At 30.4% G+C, this 22,134-nt stretch overlaps 1 protein-coding gene and 1 long non-coding RNA gene across 2 annotated transcripts in view; both read left to right on the top strand.

Moving 5' to 3' along the window:
- Positions 1-555: 555 nt before the first annotated feature.
- LOC136970287 (uncharacterized) lies at positions 556-12,610 on the top strand. The gene is made up of 4 exons (XR_010879968.1): positions 556-717; positions 8,971-9,062; positions 12,133-12,219; positions 12,340-12,610. It is a non-coding gene; the product is annotated as an uncharacterized lncRNA (long non-coding RNA).
- A 1,319-nt stretch (positions 12,611-13,929) lies between these two features.
- Positions 13,930-22,134, top strand: part of cutlet (chromosome transmission fidelity protein 18 homolog) — an 18,744-nt gene continuing 10,539 nt past the window's right edge. Inside the window, exons 1-11 of the mRNA XM_067264673.1 lie at positions 13,930-13,936; positions 14,034-14,153; positions 14,523-14,654; positions 16,547-16,746; positions 16,829-16,906; positions 16,973-17,131; positions 17,923-18,075; positions 18,141-18,173; positions 18,251-18,348; positions 18,417-18,540; positions 19,567-19,682. Of these exons, the coding sequence (XP_067120774.1) occupies positions 13,930-13,936; positions 14,034-14,153; positions 14,523-14,654; positions 16,547-16,746; positions 16,829-16,906; positions 16,973-17,131; positions 17,923-18,075; positions 18,141-18,173; positions 18,251-18,348; positions 18,417-18,540; positions 19,567-19,682 (1,220 nt within the window). The remainder of the gene's footprint in view (positions 13,937-14,033; positions 14,154-14,522; positions 14,655-16,546; positions 16,747-16,828; positions 16,907-16,972; positions 17,132-17,922; positions 18,076-18,140; positions 18,174-18,250; positions 18,349-18,416; positions 18,541-19,566; positions 19,683-22,134) is intronic.

Raw genomic sequence — 22,134 nt, 5'->3', positions numbered from 1 at the left:
TGTAAAAAATAATTTGTATTTTTTAATTAAATTTATTTTAAAAATTTAAAAACTTAAATGCCATTTTTCTATTTTTCATCTATTGTCTCGCGGGTACTAAAAGAGCCTTTTACCGTGTATGTCATGGGGTTTTCTAGGCCCACAATTGTAGCGGTCAAGTGTTAAGTATCTAGGTCAGATATATTTAGAACAAACCGCCCATAAAAATTCCTGGGTATGTGCGCGGATTCTGTACGGGTTCCACAAAACAGCAGGTTGAAGCTTTTACCGCCGTCAAACTCCATTTTATTGATTCTCTTCCTCTGTTGTTCTACTAATTATATAGTAACAAATTAAAATTTATATTTTGTTTTGGAGTTATATATTAATTATGATTTATTAAATTTCTAATTATTATAATCAATATTTCGATATAAATGACTGTTTTTATTATGTTTCGAACTAATTTTATGTCGGCGTAATTTTGGCGGATTTTTAATAAATAGTTATCTTTTAATTTGGCACAAGTGCTTGGCGGGAAAATTAATGTAAACAATCCATGTGCTTTTTGTTACAATGACGTTTTCGTTTATGTTTTATAATGCTTTAATTAAACATAATTTAACCTGATTATATTTTTAAATAATTATAAAAGTTTAGCAAAGCAATTTCTTGGTTATAAATGCTCATATATAAAATATCAGAGAATGGAAAAGGTATTACATACGAGATGTAAAGGTAAATTCATATTTAGCCATTTTTATGTAAATTTTACTTGAATAGAGGTAATTTCAATTATTTATTGATGTTAAAATGGATCTAGTTATCAATATATATCAATGTTACAATATATAAATATTGAATTGAGTTTAATATGTCTTCTATTTGGCTACTGACACAATAATTCATTTCATTTCCATGTAAAAAGATGTAGGTTATTCTAGTTACTGAATCAAATCACATTAATTTACCAACATATTATACAAACAAACTATTAAACTGGCCTAAATTTATCCAAATTGTCTGGTCTAAATTGGAATGGAATAGACCAACATGAGTAAGAGAGAATGATTTATGATCAGGGATAAATTTAAGGGGTGTGCAGGATGTGACTGCCCTCCCTTTGAGACCACCTGGATTTTCAAACGTCCCATTAAAATTAACTAGTCCCCTGTAGATATGTTAGTTACGTATTAAAGTAACCATAAATCAAATATGAATTAAAAAATTATTTTCATATTGAAGAAATTCAAATATAACAAATTATTGCTTGCAGTTTGCCTGGATAAAGATTGAGACCAGGATCAAAACAGCACAACAAAAACAAGCAACAACTTGTTTTTGTTGTGCTGTTTTGTAAAATTGCAAGCAACAACTTGTCTTTGAATTTATTAAATATGAAAATAAGCATTTATTTCATATTCAGTTTATGGTTATTTTAATACCTAAACAACAACATATTCACAGGAGATCGGTTAATTTTAATGGGAAGTTTGAAAATCTAGTGTCTTAAATTTTAGTTTTAATTGATATTAAAAATTACTCTCCAGTGAATTTTATAATTTGAAAATATTTTACACAAATTCATTGCTGGGGATAACGAAAATTAAATTTCCAAACGTTTGATGCTTAATGACAAATCTTTATAATATGCATATAAGAGTATTTAATTAATAACATATAATATAATTTATTTCATGAAAAAATAAAAATATATCAGGTGTTCTATGTGGGATGAAGTGCAGACAAGCTTTGCCTGGTTAAAGGCTGCCATGATGTCAGGTTTGGTGGTGTATGTGGCAAGAGCGATGGTATTTCTCGAGCCTCACTAAACACTCCTTAGGAGTCAGACTACAAGAATGCATAGCGGACATACAACGTACGAGAAATACCACCACTCTTGTCACATATGCTGCTGATCCTGACATTGTGGCAGCCTTTAACCAAGCAAAGCTCATCTGAACTTTGTCCCACACAGAACACCTAAAAATATTTTAAAATAATATATTATAATTTGCCATTACTGACATATACTGTATTTTTTTAAATTTTTTCTCTTACAAATATTTTATGAAATTAATAGCTACTTAAGTTTAAAATGTTGATTTTTTTGTTTTGATTATATTTTTAATAAAATAAAATAACTGTGAAAAATGCAATTTGCTTGGTTAAATCGAAATGTAAAAGCTGCCATTTGCCTGGTTAATTAGACAGAGGAAGCCACAATTTTCTTACTTTTATATATGAAAGACACCATTTGACTAAAAACAAATTTTTAATACTTTATGTAAAAACACATATTTTTTACATTTTAATTGTTTTTAAAGTTTATATCTAATTCTTCTGGTATAGCTTCATCCAAACTCTGTCCTTTACCATAAAATTTATATTTTATTATTGGGCTGCAATTTGAAAAAATTGTAGACCTATAAATTCCCACTGTTGTTTGTCTGTGTGTCTGTCTGTCTCTTCCTTAATCTTGAGAATGGAGTTAGATAGATGAAAGACAAGACCAGATATGGAAATCTTAGTGGAAGAAGGCCCTGATATAAAAACTTCAAAAGTCATATTATTTCAATTCAAAAATTTTTCCCCAAAAGGTGTTAGATAGATGACTGGCATGACTCTATTTGTCCTGGCATTGTGACGATGTCACAATAAATAATTGCTCGTATTAACAAACAACTTTAAAAAAATAATACTTTTAAAGTTAATTGTAATTGTAACTGTCAGTCAAAATAAACAGTTTTAGTACATACAGTAGGCAAACATGTTACAATCTTATTTAAAAATCATCACACTCCTTTATCTGGATTTTTCTAATATATGGATTAGTTTGGATAGCCACATTAGTTTGGATATGAGAAAGTGGGAGAGTCTATTGTAGTGATACCCAAACTTTTCTGAGCCACTGCCCACTTGATTTCATTAACTTATAATAACCCAACACCCCTAACCCTTTTCCTTTGTGTTTGAAAGGCTTGGAAATATTCTTAAACAAACTTTTCTATGAATCTGACATTTTGTGTCTTTACTGCACATTATTCTCCATATTTGGAAACCATTAAATGCTATTTTTTTTTCTTTTTTAACCTGTTTTAACAGAGTAAGGGAAAATGTTAGTGACTCCAACCCTTGCTTATGGTCATTGTTCAGTACCCTGTCTCCAGTATCCCTGCTGCCTACTTGCTTCTTTTTGCCTCCCGATTTACTCACTGGCCATAGGGGCAGTAGCACCCACTTTGGGTATCACTGGTCTCCTGTTAAGTACTGCATATGTAAATATCATGAAACAAAGAGTTTGATTTGAACAAAGTATTAAAAAGGCTTGATAACTGTATCACATTTTAATTTAGCATCACAAATGATGTTATGACAGAAATGAAAGAGGTTCCAGAATGATAATTTAATAGAAAGCATAAAGCAGTCTTTACTGAACATCAAATGTATGTTGTTTTCACTTGCTTGGCTAATACTTGCTTAATACATTATGATTTATGAATGAATTTAATTATAGTGCATTCTACTCATACATACAATAACATTGAAAGAATTGACAGAAATACACTTCCACGGAAAATATTAGATTATCAAATAAAATGTATTTGGGATACAGACATGTATAGAGATTATTTATCTGTGTTAACTGCATCTAACATTATATTTCATAATGTGATGATACCAAGTTTATGTTAGTAAAAACCAAACTACAATATTATTTTAGTACATTGCACATAGAAAGAAAATGAGATGATGTTTAATTTGATAAAAAATAATGTTATCTCTTGTTATCTGAATAACTATTACTGTATTTGGTAAATTTGTTTACGATTGCAAAATTATTGTATTAGGATAATTATTCTGCCTTTGTGTCCTTTCTATCATAATTTAAAATTTATTTTTGTATACTATTACTTTTTTATATATTAACAGGACTTATTATGCAGGACTTATTAACTATGGATGCAGGTATTTAGTCTTACAGATCAGAACTAAATAAAAAACATTATTTCTGATCTGTAAGACTAAATATCTGCATCCATAGTTTCCAGTATAATAAGTCCTGTTAATATATAAAAAAGTAATAGTATACAAAAATAAATTTTAAATTATTGTATTAGGAATTTTAATACAGTAGAGTGTTGTTATCTGAAACTTGATTAACTGAAATCGATTTCACAAAGTACTAATTCCAGAAATTATAAAGTTTTTACATAACAACAATCAATTATTGGTGATCTATAGGTTCATTACAGAGCTATCCCATTATTAATTTTGCTGTTATGTATTTTTTTTATACTTTAAAGTCAAAGTTTCATCAGTAGATTGTAGATTTCAGGGAAGACTAGTGCTTTGTTTTCAATGGATTAGACAAGTTTTTTATTATTTCCTATCACTTGTATGTATTAAATTTCTATGCTTTAGCTTAGCAGTTCCCAACAGGGTCAATATTGATGCTGGAGGTCAATAGAATTTTGAAAGGGGTCAATTGGAGGTCAAGTCAATTGGGTCTTGTAACAAGGTGTTCTCAAGAAGCATTCATTATGCTTTCAAGATCATTTTGTGATCTGCTGGCCGTATGGTTGGGCTTGCCCTTGGTTGGCTCAAAAGGTTCCAATTATAAAAGTAGCAATACTCAAGTTATGTCAAATAGGAATTCTTTTAATCTTTAAACAAAATTTAAGAAAGTACATTAACAAAGTTAAGATTGCATAGGCCATGTGGTCGAACTTGTCCTTCTTGTCCACTTAGAAAATCAAAAAGTGGTGTTGCCAGCTCTTTTCTTGTTCTTTATCTTCTGTCATTTTAGTTAGTGTTGCTAATTCTGTCAGTCACAGGTCAATAGAGGCATTTTCAGAAAAAAATTATTGAGACAAACTTGTCTGTTCAGTTTAATCTAAATCTTAATTAAAAAGTGCCATGTTCCATTAAAAAAAAATTTGACTTTTGGCCAATACTGGAAGTTGAAAATATTGCCATTCAATAGAGTGTATCCAATTTACTTACCAAAATTTTAGAACTTTTTAGATGAAACTCATTTCTCTTCATTTTAAACAGGGATATGGTGGTCTGTGATAACCAGTATAATCATTTATTGCTCTTAGTCTTCTTGAGGAGGTACTCCTGTAGCACAAATTCATTGTTTCCAATTCTGGGTGAAGTACTTCCCCAGAACCAATCATTCTCCTGGAATAGTACAAGAATGAAGAATTCCTGTAGTACCAGTCATTAGGTATATATATTGATAGTTAGATAGCAGAAGCAGCCTAATGCTTTTGGGACCTGGAATTGAATCTGAGTGATAGAAAAACCCAGAAAATTTTCATCCTGGATACACAGTGTGTCTTCCTCATCACTTGGTTGCCCATATTGTGGGCCTAGCAAAATCCGCAATGGGTATGTAAAGAGGTTCTCTTAGTTCCTATAAAGCTTAAACAGTTTTAGAAAAGGTCTTTTATAACACCAGTTGTTATATTTATAGCATCCCTTTACAAGATACTTCTGCAGTTTTCCTAAATGAAATATGCATATAATACCAATCTTTGTATTTTTGAAGGTTTAAATTACGTGACAAATGGGCTGACCAGTGGCCAAGCAGTTTTGTTCCCTAAACACTGGGATTTTAGTTGTGGGTTTGTGCTTCACCAGGACAGGTTAGCCACATGGAGTTCTCTGGGTTTACTCCATGTCTGTAATGCTTGAATAGGGGCCAGTTACCCTAAAAAAGACCTCCAGGAAGGCATCCCCTAGGCCAGGGGTCGGCAGTTTGTCAAGTGAGAAGAGCCAAATTGTCATGGAAACAAGATACCAAAAGTACCAGAGAGCCGCATCGAGGCTTAACTGCTTGGCCGATCGCCGATCAACTGTGTTGAAGGACGCCCCCTACTGTGCATTACCGGCATTCCGTGACAATAATAAATTCCTATTACAAATATACTGAATTATTTATATTGTTATTGGCTATTGGCCAAATGAATAATAACAATTTATACTGTTAATGTAAATAATAATTTATATTGTTAATTTAAATGTGCGAAATATGACACACGACAGGGGGCCTCTAGTGGCCGTTTTCGGCATAACGTTACACGGACGGACAGACATGCGTTCAATAGGTTATACATATCGATATGCTTTAAATGCTACCACTCGCATGTGATTCATATTGATCAATGCGAGTGGTCATGTGCAGACAGGCTAAAGAATGGTAGAGAGTGTGCCGTACGAGTTGAAGTTTGTTCGGCGGCTCTATCTCATAAACTCATAAATTATAAGGCTTGCTTGAGATGAGGTGAGATTGGACTTTGTCCGAAGAGCCACAAACGTCTATGCAAAGAGCCACATGTGGCTCGTGAGCCGCACTTTCCAACCCCTGCCCTAGGCAGATTGTCTAAGTGTTGTATTGCCATAAGTTAATAAAAGCAAACAAAATATGACAAATGTGTAAAAACTATGTTTAAAATTTTAAAACTGCAATGTTTCTCTCTTCTTTATCATATTACGCATTTATCTGATCAATATTTATTTTACTTGTGTAATAAATTTTGTATATGTTCTGCCATTTTTTAAAAATCCCCCAATGAGTTGCTTAACTTTCCTGGCAACATTCGGTGATGCCATCTGTTATCATATTTTATTAAAAAACTTTTAATATTTTTAACTATTATAAAATGGCAAAAAGCTTAATTTTGAGGGTAGGAATGGGTTTTATAAAACTAATAACAAGTAAATTCATCATTAAGTTTTGACCCTACTGGAGATACACATGACCCCATTCTCTCAACCTTTAATCACCAAAATTTAATAGCATAAATCCCCTTAATAAACAAACCTTTCTGCAAAATTTCAGAAATTTTCAACAAAAAGCACAGGAGTTATTAAGCTTCAAAGAGGGTGAACAAAATTATGCCATTCACATACACCCAGACACACACATTAACATTAACATCCATACATACAGGAAAAAAAACACCTTAAATTATTTTGCATTTTTTCATGTTTGAAGGTGTCTTGAGTCCAAAAATTTTAAAATCTTGGGGGGGTCACTTTTTGATCGATTGTCATAGCATCCCTGTGTTATATAATTATAACAACCAGAAAAGTAAAACTGGCAGATGGAATATTTACATAAAGAAAATGAAATGATGGTTTTTATTTTAAATTAAAATTTATTATTTTAATTTACTGAAGATATATGATATTTATTGAAAATATGATTAGTTAAAACATTATAATCTTTCCACATCTGTTTCAAAAATTTGCTTTTAAATTGTTGAATGTAGGAATTTAAAACTATGGTAAAATATGTAAATTACTTGTATTGTGGCAAATTTTTGATTATAATGCTTTAAAATGTTAATTTGTTAAAATAGCTGATAAATAAATAAATCAATAGGCTAGTGTAAATCCATTGTTGGTTGTGTTTGGACCAAATGTTTAATTAATTATCTAAAATACAAACAAAAGGCATTCAATATATGAATTAGTATATAATACTATATTAAAACATTTTTAACAATAGAGAAATTTAAAAATTCTTTTAATTTATTTATTCTTTTATGGTGGATATAGTCACATCTGATATATTTTTCATTGTTTACATATTAAGATTATTACTTTGAACATTGATAACCTTCTCTAGTTTACATGCACCTACCTATCTTCTAGGACAGATGTACTTATCTATTTAAAAAAAAAGGAAGAGAAACAATATATACAGTTTAATTGCATAAAATTTGATGTCATAATTTTTACCGTATATTGTTTTAATTGTTTGTACTTTTGGTACAAACCTTGACTTGGCCATATTATTTTACTTCTAAATAATGACATTGAAAGAAAAATACTATATGTTGGTGTAATCTACACATTTTTATTTACTTTTCTGTTATTGATGTGATTCTACAAGCCAAAGCAAGCAGTTTACTTTCTTGTCAACTGTCATCATTTGGGTGACTAACAGGATCTGTATAAAAAAACACTAAAATTACATAGTGCTACATTGATAAAATTATTTTGTAAAAACTTCAAAAGTTAGGCTCTTAAATATACCTTACTGCTTAGTTTTAATATTTATACATCCTTAGTTATTGAAATATAAAATTGTGTATTTACTACACTTTAAGTTTGGTTTTATGGGACATGGCAATGTAGCACATGATTCTTGGGAGAAGTTTTTATTGGAAACTAGCCCCTATTTAAGTGTTCCAGTTGTGAAGAAAGTCTTGAAAACTGCATGTGGTTGTCCTGTTGGTGAGCATGAACATGCAACCAACTTCCAGTGTCCTTGGTTTTATAGTTTTATACGCTTGACCATTGGTGAACATGGACTTAGTATTTGACAAAATGCAGTTAAACAAAACAATGAATGAATGTTCCCTATAATGATAGAATATGTTAACAACTGGTTCAACCAATCAACCATTTTATTTATCAAGGTCAACAGAGGCAACTCACGACACTAGCCACTGACGTTCAATGTCACTTTAATTTTGCTGTTCACATGAATCCACCTTAATGGACAAAAATTCAAGCCTTCCATTTAGCACATATACATATACATATACATTTAGCACATATATCATCTTGTATATGTGCTAAATGGAAGGCTTGAATTTTTGTCCATTAAAGTGGATTCATGTGGACAGCAAAATTAAGGTGACATTGAACGTCAATGGCTAGTGTCGTGAGTTGCCTCTTTTGACCTTGATAAATAAAATGGTTGATTGGTTGAACCAGTTGTTAACATATTCTATCATTTATAATTAGGGAACATTCATTCATTGTTTTGTTTAACTGCATTTTGTCAAATACTTCTTACTGGATACTTTCTAATTTATAATACTCAACAAAGACAATTTAAGCAATTCATCAAAAAATTTTTTGAACTTAACTTAGACTTAAATAAAACTAAATGATTTTCAGACGATTTTAATGGATTATTTCTTTAGAACTTACTAATTTAGATACATTTTTTTTTTTTAATTTCAGATTCTGGAGAACATCTAAAATAAAAGAAATAGTGAAAAATTTTAAAAATAGTACAGATTACTTCAAACATATTTTGTAGACTTATTTAACAGGTAAAAATGATTTGACAGTATAGTAAGTTTCTGACTTATGTGGATTTGGGTTAGAGTTATGGTGAAATCATCAGAATGAAGTGTGCTTCTCAAAGGCAAAATACTATCTCCAAAAAAAAATTCAAAATAAATATTACACACTTGTCATCATGCATAATTAATAATTATAAAACATTTTTTACACAGGATATTTGGAGTATTGATAAAGAATATTAATTAGGCACGATAACAAGTGCACAACTTGATTTTAAAGTTTTTTGAAGATAGAGCTTTTTGCCTTTGGGCAATACAATTACCCACATAAGTTGAGAACTTAATGTATTATGTTTAATTTTTTTTTTTTTTTTTATTATGATGTAAAGGTCCGCTTTTAGCTTCGTAGGTCGAAAAGCCACGCGACCGAGATAATTAGTCCCGCCTGGCATTGGGGCTATAAACGGCCGGAAAGAACAAAGGGAGTAGCGTCTCTGTTTATGAGTACACGTCAATATGTTTGCCACGTGTTGGTCGACTTGAAAAACGTAAACAAGGGACGGACGCGATTGTAAGCTACGTCGTCCAGAGGAGGGCGGACGTCTTTGGAAGCTTCCAGGGGAAAAGAAGAACCTGATTGGCTGCAAGTTGTCGCCATAGAATCCCTTAAATTGTAAGGGTGGCGAGAGAAACGGGGAGAAGGGCGAGAGACCGATTGCATGGTAGTCTCTGACACTAGGGAAGCCTTTGAGGTGTAGAGAGAGCGTTCTCCTCTTAGAAAGTCCTCTGAGAAGGGTTAGTGCAGAGACAGGACGGCCACGCGGTTGAGCCAGCTCCGAAAAGCGACCTGAGTTCCCCGGAGTATAATAGTCCCCAATAGACAAGCCAACGTGAGATACCACATCCTTGTTGCATAGTCACATAGTGTATGTAATGTTGTCGAACTTGTACATCCTGTAAATATTTGTTTTGTAAATAAACTGTAAATATTCACTGGACTGAGTGTGGAGGTGTAGCTTTCCTTGAACCATCGTACGGATGTTCTCGAGTCATAAAGACCAACTCGAGGCGGATCATCGTAAAGATCGTAACGGATTATGTAAGGATCTTCACTTATGAAATACAGGAAAAGAAGTTAGAGAAAGTTTATTAAAGGATAAATGTTATTGGAATAATTATATATAGTTCAGTGGCATCATTAGGAGATGTGACTGAACCAGGTGACTGTCAAACTTTCCTTAATTTAAAGAATACAGGTAATAATATTATGTAGAAAAAAACATTACTAAGAATTTTGTATGGTCTTTTACAAAAAAAGATCCATGGATGACACTAATCTTAGTGATGCTGCTGGTATTGTTTGTATTTAAAATAATAGCAAACTTCATATAAATAAATCTTTGACAACAGCATGCAATAACTGTCTGGTAGTGACAGCTATGATTTTAACTCTGCAATATGAAATGACATCACTTACAGTATAGCAACCAAGTTGTAACAATGTGATGTGAGAAAATAATGGGTAACATCAATAAATTGAAATCTATTCATTGATTTGAATTCCTCATTATGGTGAAAATTCCTGCAGTAGATATTCATCAAAGATTAAAATGTTTATATAGAGAAGTTTGCATAACTGTATGATAGAAATCTTGTACTTGACATTTTTATAGACAAAAACTGATGAAGATACATGATATCTTGTTAACCTAAAATGTATGTAGAATATCATGAAAAATTGAAGTTTCCTGTGGACAAGATACAAGAAAATGTTACCACATTTCTACAGAGTCCACATGATGGACACATTTCTGGGAAACCCTTACTAAGACTGATTTTAATAACTGGACGGACAATAAAATACAATGTTATATTACTAACAGCTAACAGTGGTCTTTCAGAAAGCTGCCTGTTTCTTGTAAATCAAAGACTCTAAATTGGAAAGAATCCCTGCAAAGAACAAATTACAAGTTAAAAGAATTTTTGGTACCTTGTAGGATCTCCTTGTGCCAGAGTACATACGGCAATATGGTTGCAGTTGGAGGTATACAGGCAGCATATGCTATCCTGTGACAAATTTGTCTACAGATACCATTCCAGATTCTTCACACTCATAGATGGCTAAATCTGGCATCCTATCTAATCCCACAGATATAATGCCAGCTTTGGTGATAACTCTGTAGACTAGCAGGCCAAGGAAATGATACCACATTTCTACAGAGTCTACATGATGGACACATTTCTGGGAAACCCTCACTAAGGCTGACTTTAATAACTGGATGTACAATAAAATACAGTGTTATATTACTAACAGTGGTATTCCAGAAGGCTGCCTGGATCTTGTAAACCAAATCAAAGACTCTAAATTGGAGAGAATCCCTGCAAAGAATGAATTACAACAGCATCCAAGTAACATAAACAATTATGAAGTAAACATGAACTTTGATAAAACCATGCACAATTGCACTAACTGGCTCAAAGAGCAAACACTGATATACTGATAGCTCAAAAAGCGAACACGGAACAGGGTCTGGTATTGTCATTCTCCGTAAGAATGGTCACAAGACATACCAGGCACATCTTAAGTTGGCAGCCCACTGTACCGTCGTTCAGGCCGAGATATGGGCCATTGCACAGAAGCAGCCAAAAACATTTCTTCTATTCATTAATTCAAATTGTGTGCTGGAACAGGTATGAAAAAGTGTGTGTTCATTACAAATCCACAATTTATCAAATATATTAGATGAACACATTAAAATCCTGAGACCACGAAACATATATGGACACCTTTCCATGTCCAGATTGTGTATCCAGACATGGAATTGAACCTCTATAGCAGTAAATGTTAGAAATTTGGTTTCAAATCTAATCTAAACCTCCAAATTTTATCATACTAACCGAGCAAGTGAGGCCCATCTGTAACAAGCAAAACTGTGGCCCATCATGTAACCTTAGTTGCTGCCTTACTTTGACAATTCACTTAAAGTCTGTTGCCAGATTGGTAAAGTTTGTTAAGATATGATAAGTTAATTCATAAAAGTCCAGTTATTTGAATTGTTTAAATTTGACAATTTTTTCATTTTTTTTTTAAATAAAGGTAGACATTATTGTAGAAATATGGAGTCGTGGGAAGAATTTGAAGCAAAATATGCAGATGATATGGATGTTCTGCATGAATTTGAAAGTAAGTGCTAAGAAAATATTAGAGTTAATATATAAAAGCAATAAGTAGTATGTGAATTGTTAAGTTCCATTTAAAATTATTCATTTGGAGTAATTTTTTTTACATTATTATAATTTGTAGGTTCTGAAAACTCAAATTTTCATACCACGATAACTATGAACAATGATAATATTGAACCTCAAAACAGCAAGAAAGATTTGGAGTCATGGGAAATGTTTGAAGCAAAATACTCGGATGACTTGGAAGTTCTAAATGAATTTGAAAGTGAGTTTGTTATTTGAAGTTTTCCGTAATCAGGTACACATGTTTGATCAATGTGATTAAAATCTGGGATAAAAATGAATTTGCTGTCATCTTAGTATCTTCTTTTCATATCGCAGAAGCACAATTAAACCCTAGCAGAATTGATCTTTTTTCATAGCTTCACCCCCAACTGTACACGGTGTTCATTTTAATATTTATCCAGGTACAAAAAAGATCTTTTTAGCATTATGCCTTATACTTTTAATTTTTCAGTGTAATGCCTTATACTCACAAATTACTACTGTCAACAATTATGTTACTTATATGATTGCTTACAATAATATATATAAGTAGTATTTGTGAATATAAGGCATTGTAGAAGTGCATTAATGATTAGCAGACTGCATGATGTTGGCCTTTTGTAAAGGCTTTGGCATCATATATTGCCACATGCTGCACAGTTTGTCTCTTGTTCTTATGATTGGAAAATTTTCATATTGTCACAACTACTGGGTAATTTATACATGTTAGTTTCTCGAATGAATGAATTTATTTTACTGTAAACATCACAATGAAACTAATGTGCTGTCTGCATATGTGTGCAAAACTGCAAAGGTCTCTTGTGCATCTAAAAAAATATTAAAGTAAATACCTTGTATAAATTTGCTTTTAATAGTTTTTCTGGCATTGAAATATTATGAACATTATACAATAGTTAAAATTTAGGATGAAAATATACTTAAAAATATAGTAAGATGATGTCTAAACTTCACATTATACATATATATTTAAGTTATCTTTTTTTTTTATTTGATAAAGCTTTGGATAATGAAACAGAAATATTTATTATAATTAAAGCCAAATTATCTGCTGAATTCTCAGGCTACATTAAATTGCCCAATAATTTAGCAGATTGTTTGGCTTTAATCAGTTAAATTGGATTTTGAGTTGACATTCTTTTATTTGCTCTGATTTTGAAAATGCTTAAGCATTAATTAATGTTATAATATTAATCAATCTTCTCTCAGAACAAAAGCTTTTTAGAAAATTCAAACACTTTCTAGTTGTATGCACATCAGCAAAGCATCATCAAGAGAAAGTCTTGCTGACTCCTGATAATGAATGAATAGTTGTTTCATCATCATCAGGAGGCTTCCTTAACAAATATACTGGGTTGTTCTTTAAACTTTTTCACTATATGCAATGTACAGGAAGGAAACTTAATAATCAAATACTTTAGATTAGAGTCCATTTAAAATATGAATGGACTCTAGCTAGAAAAAACAAAATTTCATGCATTGGACATTTCTTACATTAGGTTAATGGATAGATAAAATATTTTGGTATACAATCTATCCATTATTTAAAGGAGAAGAAGTGGACAAGGGCATAAGTGGTCTGCAGTTTATCCATGATTCACTTTAAAATATCTATAGATTGATAACTTTGAGGACCACTGCTTAAATGATGTTGTGTAAGGAAGAAATTTATATTTTTAATTCATACAACAATAAAGAAATTTTTACTTTTGAATATTGTTACTTTTTATTCAAATTTTATTCAATTTACAGATACTGAAATTTCAAAGCTGAAATTCAAACAAGAGCAATTTAATGCAAGTAACATAGAAGCATGCAAAGATTTTGATGCAAAATATGCCGATGACATGGAAGTCTTAAATGAATTTGAAAGTAAGTTTTAAGAAAACATTATAAAAAGTAATTTGTTGTTTTTCTCTATATCATTTTTAGATTATATTTGTTAGCCAGATTGCTTGACTGTAAGATGATGGCTTACTGTTATAAGGATCTGGATTTTGAAATTAACTTAAATACATACTTGTAATTTGTTGTGGATACTATGAGTCAAAGAGCTATTCCTAACTCCCCTGTGTGGATTAACCCAATAAGATCAATCCCTCAATAATGGGCATAACTGACAAACCATATAAACTTGCTTTTCATTATTTTTAAAAAATGTTCTACTGTGTTTGTTTTGTAAAATAATTTAAAAAATATTCAAAACTACATAAGATATGATTGTTTAATTTTTTTTTACAGACTCTGAAAATGTAATCAATAAAATTCATCAAAAAAATCATGAAGATAACAGAAATAGTAAAGTAAAACGTTCTTTGAAGAGAGAATTTGCTTGTGTAGAAACTTCTCTGGAAAGAATCGATAAGTCAACAGGTAATGAACTTACCAATAAAGTTTTATCAAGACTCATTCAATCTTTTAAAGCAGCAGAAAAGCTTTAACAACAAATGTTTTTAGTCATTTTCAAAACCTTCAGGTTTACATACTCTAAATTGAACAAAATTTTAAATTGTTTGATTTAGTGTTTGTAAACCTGAAGGAGGTCTTTGAAAATGACAGAATGGTTTTTATTAAAATTTTTTGTTAGTTTAAAAGGTTCAGTGAGTCTTACTATCTACCAAAGCAGTTATTATTGTTTAATATTTTTCTGTAAGAAGTTTAGGATGTAAGATATTCCAGCACAAAATGGTCAATGAACATGATTCCCATGTTAGACAAAAGTTTTCGTACTACACTTATTAAGAAACCTCTCAGACTTATATCCCAACCCAAACTGTTTTTCTTGAAGTGTAAACTTTTTGGAAAATGCTATTGCTTTTGAGTCTCTACCATCAAAGAATCAACAAGGAAAAATAAGATTCAAACAATTAATGTCTTATTTTTGTAGAGTTGATGACTGGCATTTTACATTAGAATTTAACATAAATAAATAAGTAGAAGGAATAAATAGAAGGAACATCCTTGTAGTTGCTTTTTCACATGTATAGGAAAGTTCACATGCATAATGAACATATCAACATGAAATAACCATGCATTGTTAGTATCTGATGTCTTCTCTTTAACATTGTTTACTTCTGTAGATGTCTGATGATAAGTACATAACCCAAGAACATTTGGGAGCTCATTCTGATGTAGGATATTAGTCAGTAGCATTGGGTTTCTTGATCGTCATTTCTTCTTTTGTCGTATGATGATGAGTACATAACCTGAAAGCACTAGTTTTCTATGAATATCAACCAGTGACCACTATGCATTTGCTGATGTTTCTCATTATCTACTATTAAAGCAGTCCCCCTTAACTAATGTGTTAAATATTTCAAAGGCTTCCAATGATCTTAGCTTGTGGTTATCAAATGCATTTTTTATCATCTCTACTTCTTCTCAACAAACGGACACCCCGGGCTTGCTGGCATATTGGGCCAGTGTGGTAACATGGTTATTTTTATTGATGTTGTATTGGTGTTCTTTAGCTCCTTGAGTCAACAATCTATTCATTGGTCCAAGATATGTTAGCTGCATGTCAAATCTGCTATCATAAAAGGGGAGTGAGTAAACCCCAATGTTAAATCATATGAATTGTCATTAAATGCCTTGTCTACAATTAGTTTTGAACTCCATATAATTAAATGTTGTCTACATATCATGTGTATAGGATAATTTCTGGCAAGAATTTTTATAGGATTTTGCATTCTAATAGCTAATTCTCTTAAATGTAAATTAGTTGAAAGTAAGTCCCCTGAAAGTGGACTTCCTATTGGAGTGCTGTGGTTCTGCTGATAAGTTTGATTGTTAAAATTGAAGAATGAATTGATTTACAAAACTGGACATATCATTTTATTTTAACTTTATTTTAGTTTTATTTCATTTTATCTGTACTTATTGTTAGATCATTTTTATTTATTGTTATCCATATTTACTGTAAAATATGTACCTTTATTTAAAGTAAGAGTTATGGTAATTCAAAAATAGTGATGACAAAGAAGACTTTAGAATGTTCCAATCTGAAATTCTCAATAAGTGAATCTTGAATTTTGATCTTTAACAATTAAAATGAATGTTTTTGGCCTCTTTCAGGCTGAAAACGTTCATTTTAAATGAATCACTGCTGGCAAAGTGTCAAAGGTATTGTCATTTACTCTATGACAGTTCCAGCTTTTAAAGATTCGTGGTACTTAAATTGTATATAAGATTGAATGACTTCCTTAACAAGTGTTACTCTTTTATAATCAAATATTTATCAACTTACATAAAACCGTATATTGCAGATTTTAAAAAGTTACGAATAGAAGATGACATTCTTTCTGAAGATTCGTCATATTTTTCTGTTGCCAACAGGTCTGAGGATTTATTGTCAACTGCAGAATACAAACCAGTTCGTAGAAGGAAAATTATAGAATTCCTTTCGATCAGTAACTCCGAGGGTTTAAGAACACGTTTACCATTACTGGAAGAATTTGATTCTGAAGTATATTCTTAAAATAATAGTTTAATGATATAAATTTTATATTGTAAAAAAATTCTGTAATTTTATTATCATTATTTTTTAGCCAGAAGATTTGGATGTTAAAAAGACTAATTTACTTTCTATTCCTATAAGTGTCTTGAAATATAAGATATTGCAAGAGGTATAGAAAGATTAGTGCATTAGAATTGTTTTGTTATTCAATTACATTTTAAAATTTAAATTTCAGAATTCTCACAATTATCGGAAAAATTTAGAATTGGAAAATGAAGAAAAGGATAGTGGAAGGAACCATCAGATTCCGAAATCTCATGAGTCGGAAGACAATAGTATGTTATGGGTAGAAAAATATCGTCCTTTTCATTACATGGAACTGATGAGTGATGATGTGAGTACATTCATCTACAATAATTTGATTGTAAACTTCAATATGTTGCATTTATACTATAATTTTAAATGAAGTAGCTTATCTCTTTTAGCATTATTAGATCCATTCTTTTTATTTGAGATTGTTAATTTTTCTGATTTGGCTTCATTTTTAAGACATTTTTCAACCTAATCTTGAACTTTGTCAGATTTTGAATTAGATCTGTCATGTTCAATTGACATACTGTCTCTGTTTCTTGTTTGCTGAATTTTGATGATCTGATAAAAACCAGCATCTTTAGCTAAGATTAGCTGTTTCTTCCAATAAACATAATATCTGATTTAATTTTTTATAATTTATTTGAAACAATGAGGTCATTGGTTAGTGTTTCTGTAAATAGTCCTATAATTAGTGGGTTATCTCCTTTTTAAAAAAAAAAAATAGTCATTTGCCTAAATAAAATACTTGAGTGTATACTCCCAACTTCTGTTTTCAACTACCAGAAAAATTGTGATCTGTGTATTTTAGTTTTATGTTAATAGCTATCCACAAAGGATTAGGGAAACATATGCTGGAAGTCTGTGGTGAGGGCCCATAGTAGAAAACTACACTGGATCAAAATTTGTCAAGGAGTCCCAAGTTGTAAAGGGAAACTTTCTAAGTTTTTGTATTTTATTTATAATCACTATTGCTCTTAAATCTCTTCATAAGATATTGTGAAAATATATTAATTGCAATTAACAATCTCTATTTTATGTAGATCAGTATAATTTTAGTAAAACTTATGGTTTTCTACATTTAATTGTCAATAGGGAGTCAACAGAACTCTTCTTCATTGGTTAAAGTTATGGGACAAAGTAGTTTTTAATCGACAAATCAAAAAGAAGAAAACAAAACTTGAAAATGTTCAACAAAATGCTACACAAAATTCAAAATATCATAAGCCAGCATTTAGAATTAACGAGGTTTGTACAATAAAATGATTTTTCTCAACTTTCTTGTAAGAAAATAAATTAAAGTTTCTTTCTAGGAATTAGATGAGCAAAATCGTCCACAGTATAAAGTGAATATCATTTTCTTTTTATGTTTAATTTTATAGAATATATAAAATTTTATATATAAAAAAAAATTTTTTTTTAGGTTGCTCTTCTAACTGGTTATCCAGGATTGGGTAAAACTACCTTAGCTCACGTAATTGCTTATCATGCTGGTTATAAAGTTGTGGAGATGAATGCCAGGTTTGCATTAAATACGAAGCTAATATGTCACAAATAACCATGCTAATATGTTGTTTTTTACACCACAGTGATGATAGGAATCCAGAATACTTTAGAAACTTATTGGAAGCATCAACTCAGATGAAAGCAATGATCGGTGAAGATCCCAAACCTAACTGTGTCATAATTGATGAAATAGATGGAGCACCTCTTGTAAGTTTATTTAGTGTCATATGACTGCCTTTCTATTTATTATAATAATACAAAGATATGCAAACAAATAAGAAGCCATTGTAATTTGTTTTTGCCAGTTTGTTCTATTCATGTATTCCGAAACCCTAGATTCTCAGTCATTACATTAAGTTTATAGCTAATTTAATCTTGTCAAAATGACTAGAGCTTTAACAGACAATGAATGTATCAGCAAGGATGCATTCATTGCCTGGTAAAGCAGCTCTAACACGGTCAGATAAGTATGTCAAATAATGTTAGCTAATCTGGATTGCAGTAATCTGTTTCATTTGAAAGAGAATGTGCCATTGGCTTGCTTATATAGCCATATGAAAGCCACTTTTCCAGGCAGTGCATTCCTTGTTTTAATAGAATTTTTAATTCAAAAGAATAGATTTATATATTTTTTTAATGAAATGGTGTTTATTTTTATTTTAAGACAGATATTTGGAACTGTACCATCTTGGAAGTTAACTTGAGATAATATAATTTATAGGATATTTCTTTACATATTTAGGATGTGAAATTGATCATTTTATATTACATATTTTATTTAAATTTAATATTTCCCTAATATTTTTATGCATATAAAACAGTGTTGATAGGAACTGTGCAATGTTTTAAAGAGAAAATATAAGTTTAAAATATACAGTAGAGCATTGATTATTCGAAACAATTTGGGACTGGAGTTGTTCCGGTAACCGATTATGTGTGAAAAAATATATTTACCTATCCCATGTTGAAAATTGTTGAAATCCTGGCACATCCTTAAGTACCCTCTCATAGTCATGCCAGCGTTGCCGGCTAAAACATACACACCAACAAAAATAACATTGGAGTAGCCCAAGACGTAGCCAAATATTGCACTGGCGGAAATTTAAATTTGCCGACTGGAATGCTTTTGGTTGATTGATATTCAGATAATTGATGCTCTACTGTATTTGTAGTGTTTTTTTCAAAAAATTTGTCATAATGTACTTTATTGATTAGAGTTATTCTTTACTTTAGCCATCTATAAATCTCCTTGTGTCATTTATAAAGTCTACCGGTCCAACAAAAGGACGTAAAAAGAAAGATGATTTTCCAATCCTTAAAAGACCTATCATATGTATCTGTAATGATCAGTAAGTGTACCACATTATCATAATTTTCTTGTTTATATTTTACAGAATATTTTTCTATAGAAATATAATTGTATATGAAATTTTATATAATACAGAATGTAAATAATAAACACAGAATATTCTGTAAGAAAAGAATTGGCATGGAACAGTACTTGAACCTGCAACTCCTGTCTACCAAGCAGATGCATTGCCAATTATGCTACCCGGTGATGCAAGTGATTGTATGGTTATATCTAAATTAATTAATAGTTCTAGAAGCGAATATAGGTTGGAGGTTTCTGAAGAACATAGATAATATCCCTGTTTACATTTATAAATTGTAGACAAGGGTGTAGATCTGTTCAGAATCAATATGTCTTAATGTGTATTAGTGCTCACTTTTGTTGGAGAAGGTACAAGTTTTGTTCAGTTTGAAACAAAGTCTTAAGAGAAAATTCAAAATTACACTTTTTGTTTATTAGAATAATAATGGTTTGACATGAAAAATTAAGTTGAAGTTATCCAGATTGCAATTAATAACTAATTTATTAGAATATTTAGAACGTTGAGAGAACAGAAAACAAATTATTGACCTTGTAAGTGATAAAGTAAGGTGTTAAATTTCTGACCCATAAATTTTCAGAAAATTTCTAGTTTTCTTGTCTCAGGTCTTGAGATTGAAGACTTCTAGCATTAAATTTTTGAATATGAATCTGAAAAATACCAAATTTATTATAATTTTTAATTTCGAGAAATAAGTATTGATGGTGATTAAACCTTTATTACAAATTAACGCAACTATTTACTAACTACATTAAATATATTGTTGATTGTTATATTATACATCAATTCATGTTTTTTTCAAATATGTTGATTTATAGTCAAAATACACTAATACTATTATAATTGAGTTCAACAAAAAGTTGCAGATAATACATTTTTATTGTACTTGCCCCTTCTGAGTCAGTTCATTCATGTAATTAAACATGCTAATGCAAAATATTATGTTGCCCCTCCATCATTTTTTTTAACTCTGCTGCTAATTAAATATTAACATATATAACAGTGATTCTTAACAGGAGGCTGCAGCTCCCTGGGGGTCCATAAGAAGTTTGCCGGGGGGCCGCCAAATTATGCAAAATTTCCTTCAGAATACAATAAAAAGAAAATTGATGTATAATCGAATATTACTATATACTGAAAAGTGAAATAAGAAAGATAAAGTTTTCCTATTTAGTTTTTTTTATTTCTTCCTACATACAACTTTGTTAGTACAGAAGAAATAAATGCAAATGCTATTTACACCACAGTATTTACTACTTTTATTCCAAAGCAATTCTAAGAAACTATTAATGCTTGGAATTTTAAAAATAATTAGGAAAAATAGTAGGCTTAGTTTGAAAATTTAAATATAATAAATCACTAAATGAGCGCCTAAATATCGGGCTACTATATGGCTACTTAAATGATTGATACAAAGTAATTTGTCACTAGCAGTAGACGTTTAATAATTATAATTAAATAAATAAATTATTAAACATCTACCCTTAGTGACAAATTACTTTGTACCAATCATTTAAGTAGCCATATAGTAGCCCGATATTTAGGCAACTGTTTGGTGATTTATTATATACTCATTGGGCTTTGAGTTGTTATTATTTGTAAATTTAAATATTTTTGCAAAAGATATGCAAAATCTTTACGACAAGTTGTGGGTGTTTTAGTTTAGTTTTAGCATCGACTTTGGATCGATTTATTGACATGTTTCTTATTTTATTTTTTGTTAAAAATTAATGAGTTTTCATGTTTAATTGTGAAGTTTGAATGTTATTTAAATAGATAATGAAATAATAAAGTTATGATTTACATTTATTATATAAAAAAATAAAGCAATAATAAAAAAATCAATTTATTATAGATAATTTAACAAATATAAATTATTATTAAAAAATGGGGGTCACAAAAAATTATGAAATATTTGGTGGGCCGCGGGTATAAGAAAGTTAAGAACCACTGATATATAAAATGTGAACAAAATTTATTTTCATATATTTTTTTGTTACATACAGTCAAAAACGTCTGTTTACAAACATAATTAGTTTCGAAAAGTTTGAAAACTGATTTGTTCTAAAACCAAAACAAATCTTTCCATAAGAAACAATATAAAATGGATTAATCTGTTTCTGACCCACAAAACAAAGCCTTTTTCTTTTCTTTTTTTTAATTGTTTTAACTGTATTTCATGCATAAAAATGCCTACAAATGCAATATAATCTTCTGTAGGTCTGCTCTTGACTATCTCATTATCGGCACTAGGATTAGGGTTTATTTATTACAGTACAAATGGAAAAGCATGATTAATCAGTTATGGGCTTTAATACTTACTTACACATACACTTACAAATAATCACTTACACAGAGTGATACTGTTTTTCACACATCAAATTCTTCAATGTGGTTTGAAATGCATCCT

Source organism: Centruroides vittatus, unplaced genomic scaffold, assembly GCF_030686945.1.
Source record: "Centruroides vittatus isolate TY-2023 unplaced genomic scaffold, ASM3068694v2 contig_19, whole genome shotgun sequence".
Lineage (NCBI taxonomy): Eukaryota > Metazoa > Arthropoda > Arachnida > Scorpiones > Buthidae > Centruroides > Centruroides vittatus.
This window is presented reverse-complemented; position numbering and strand designations above follow the sequence as displayed.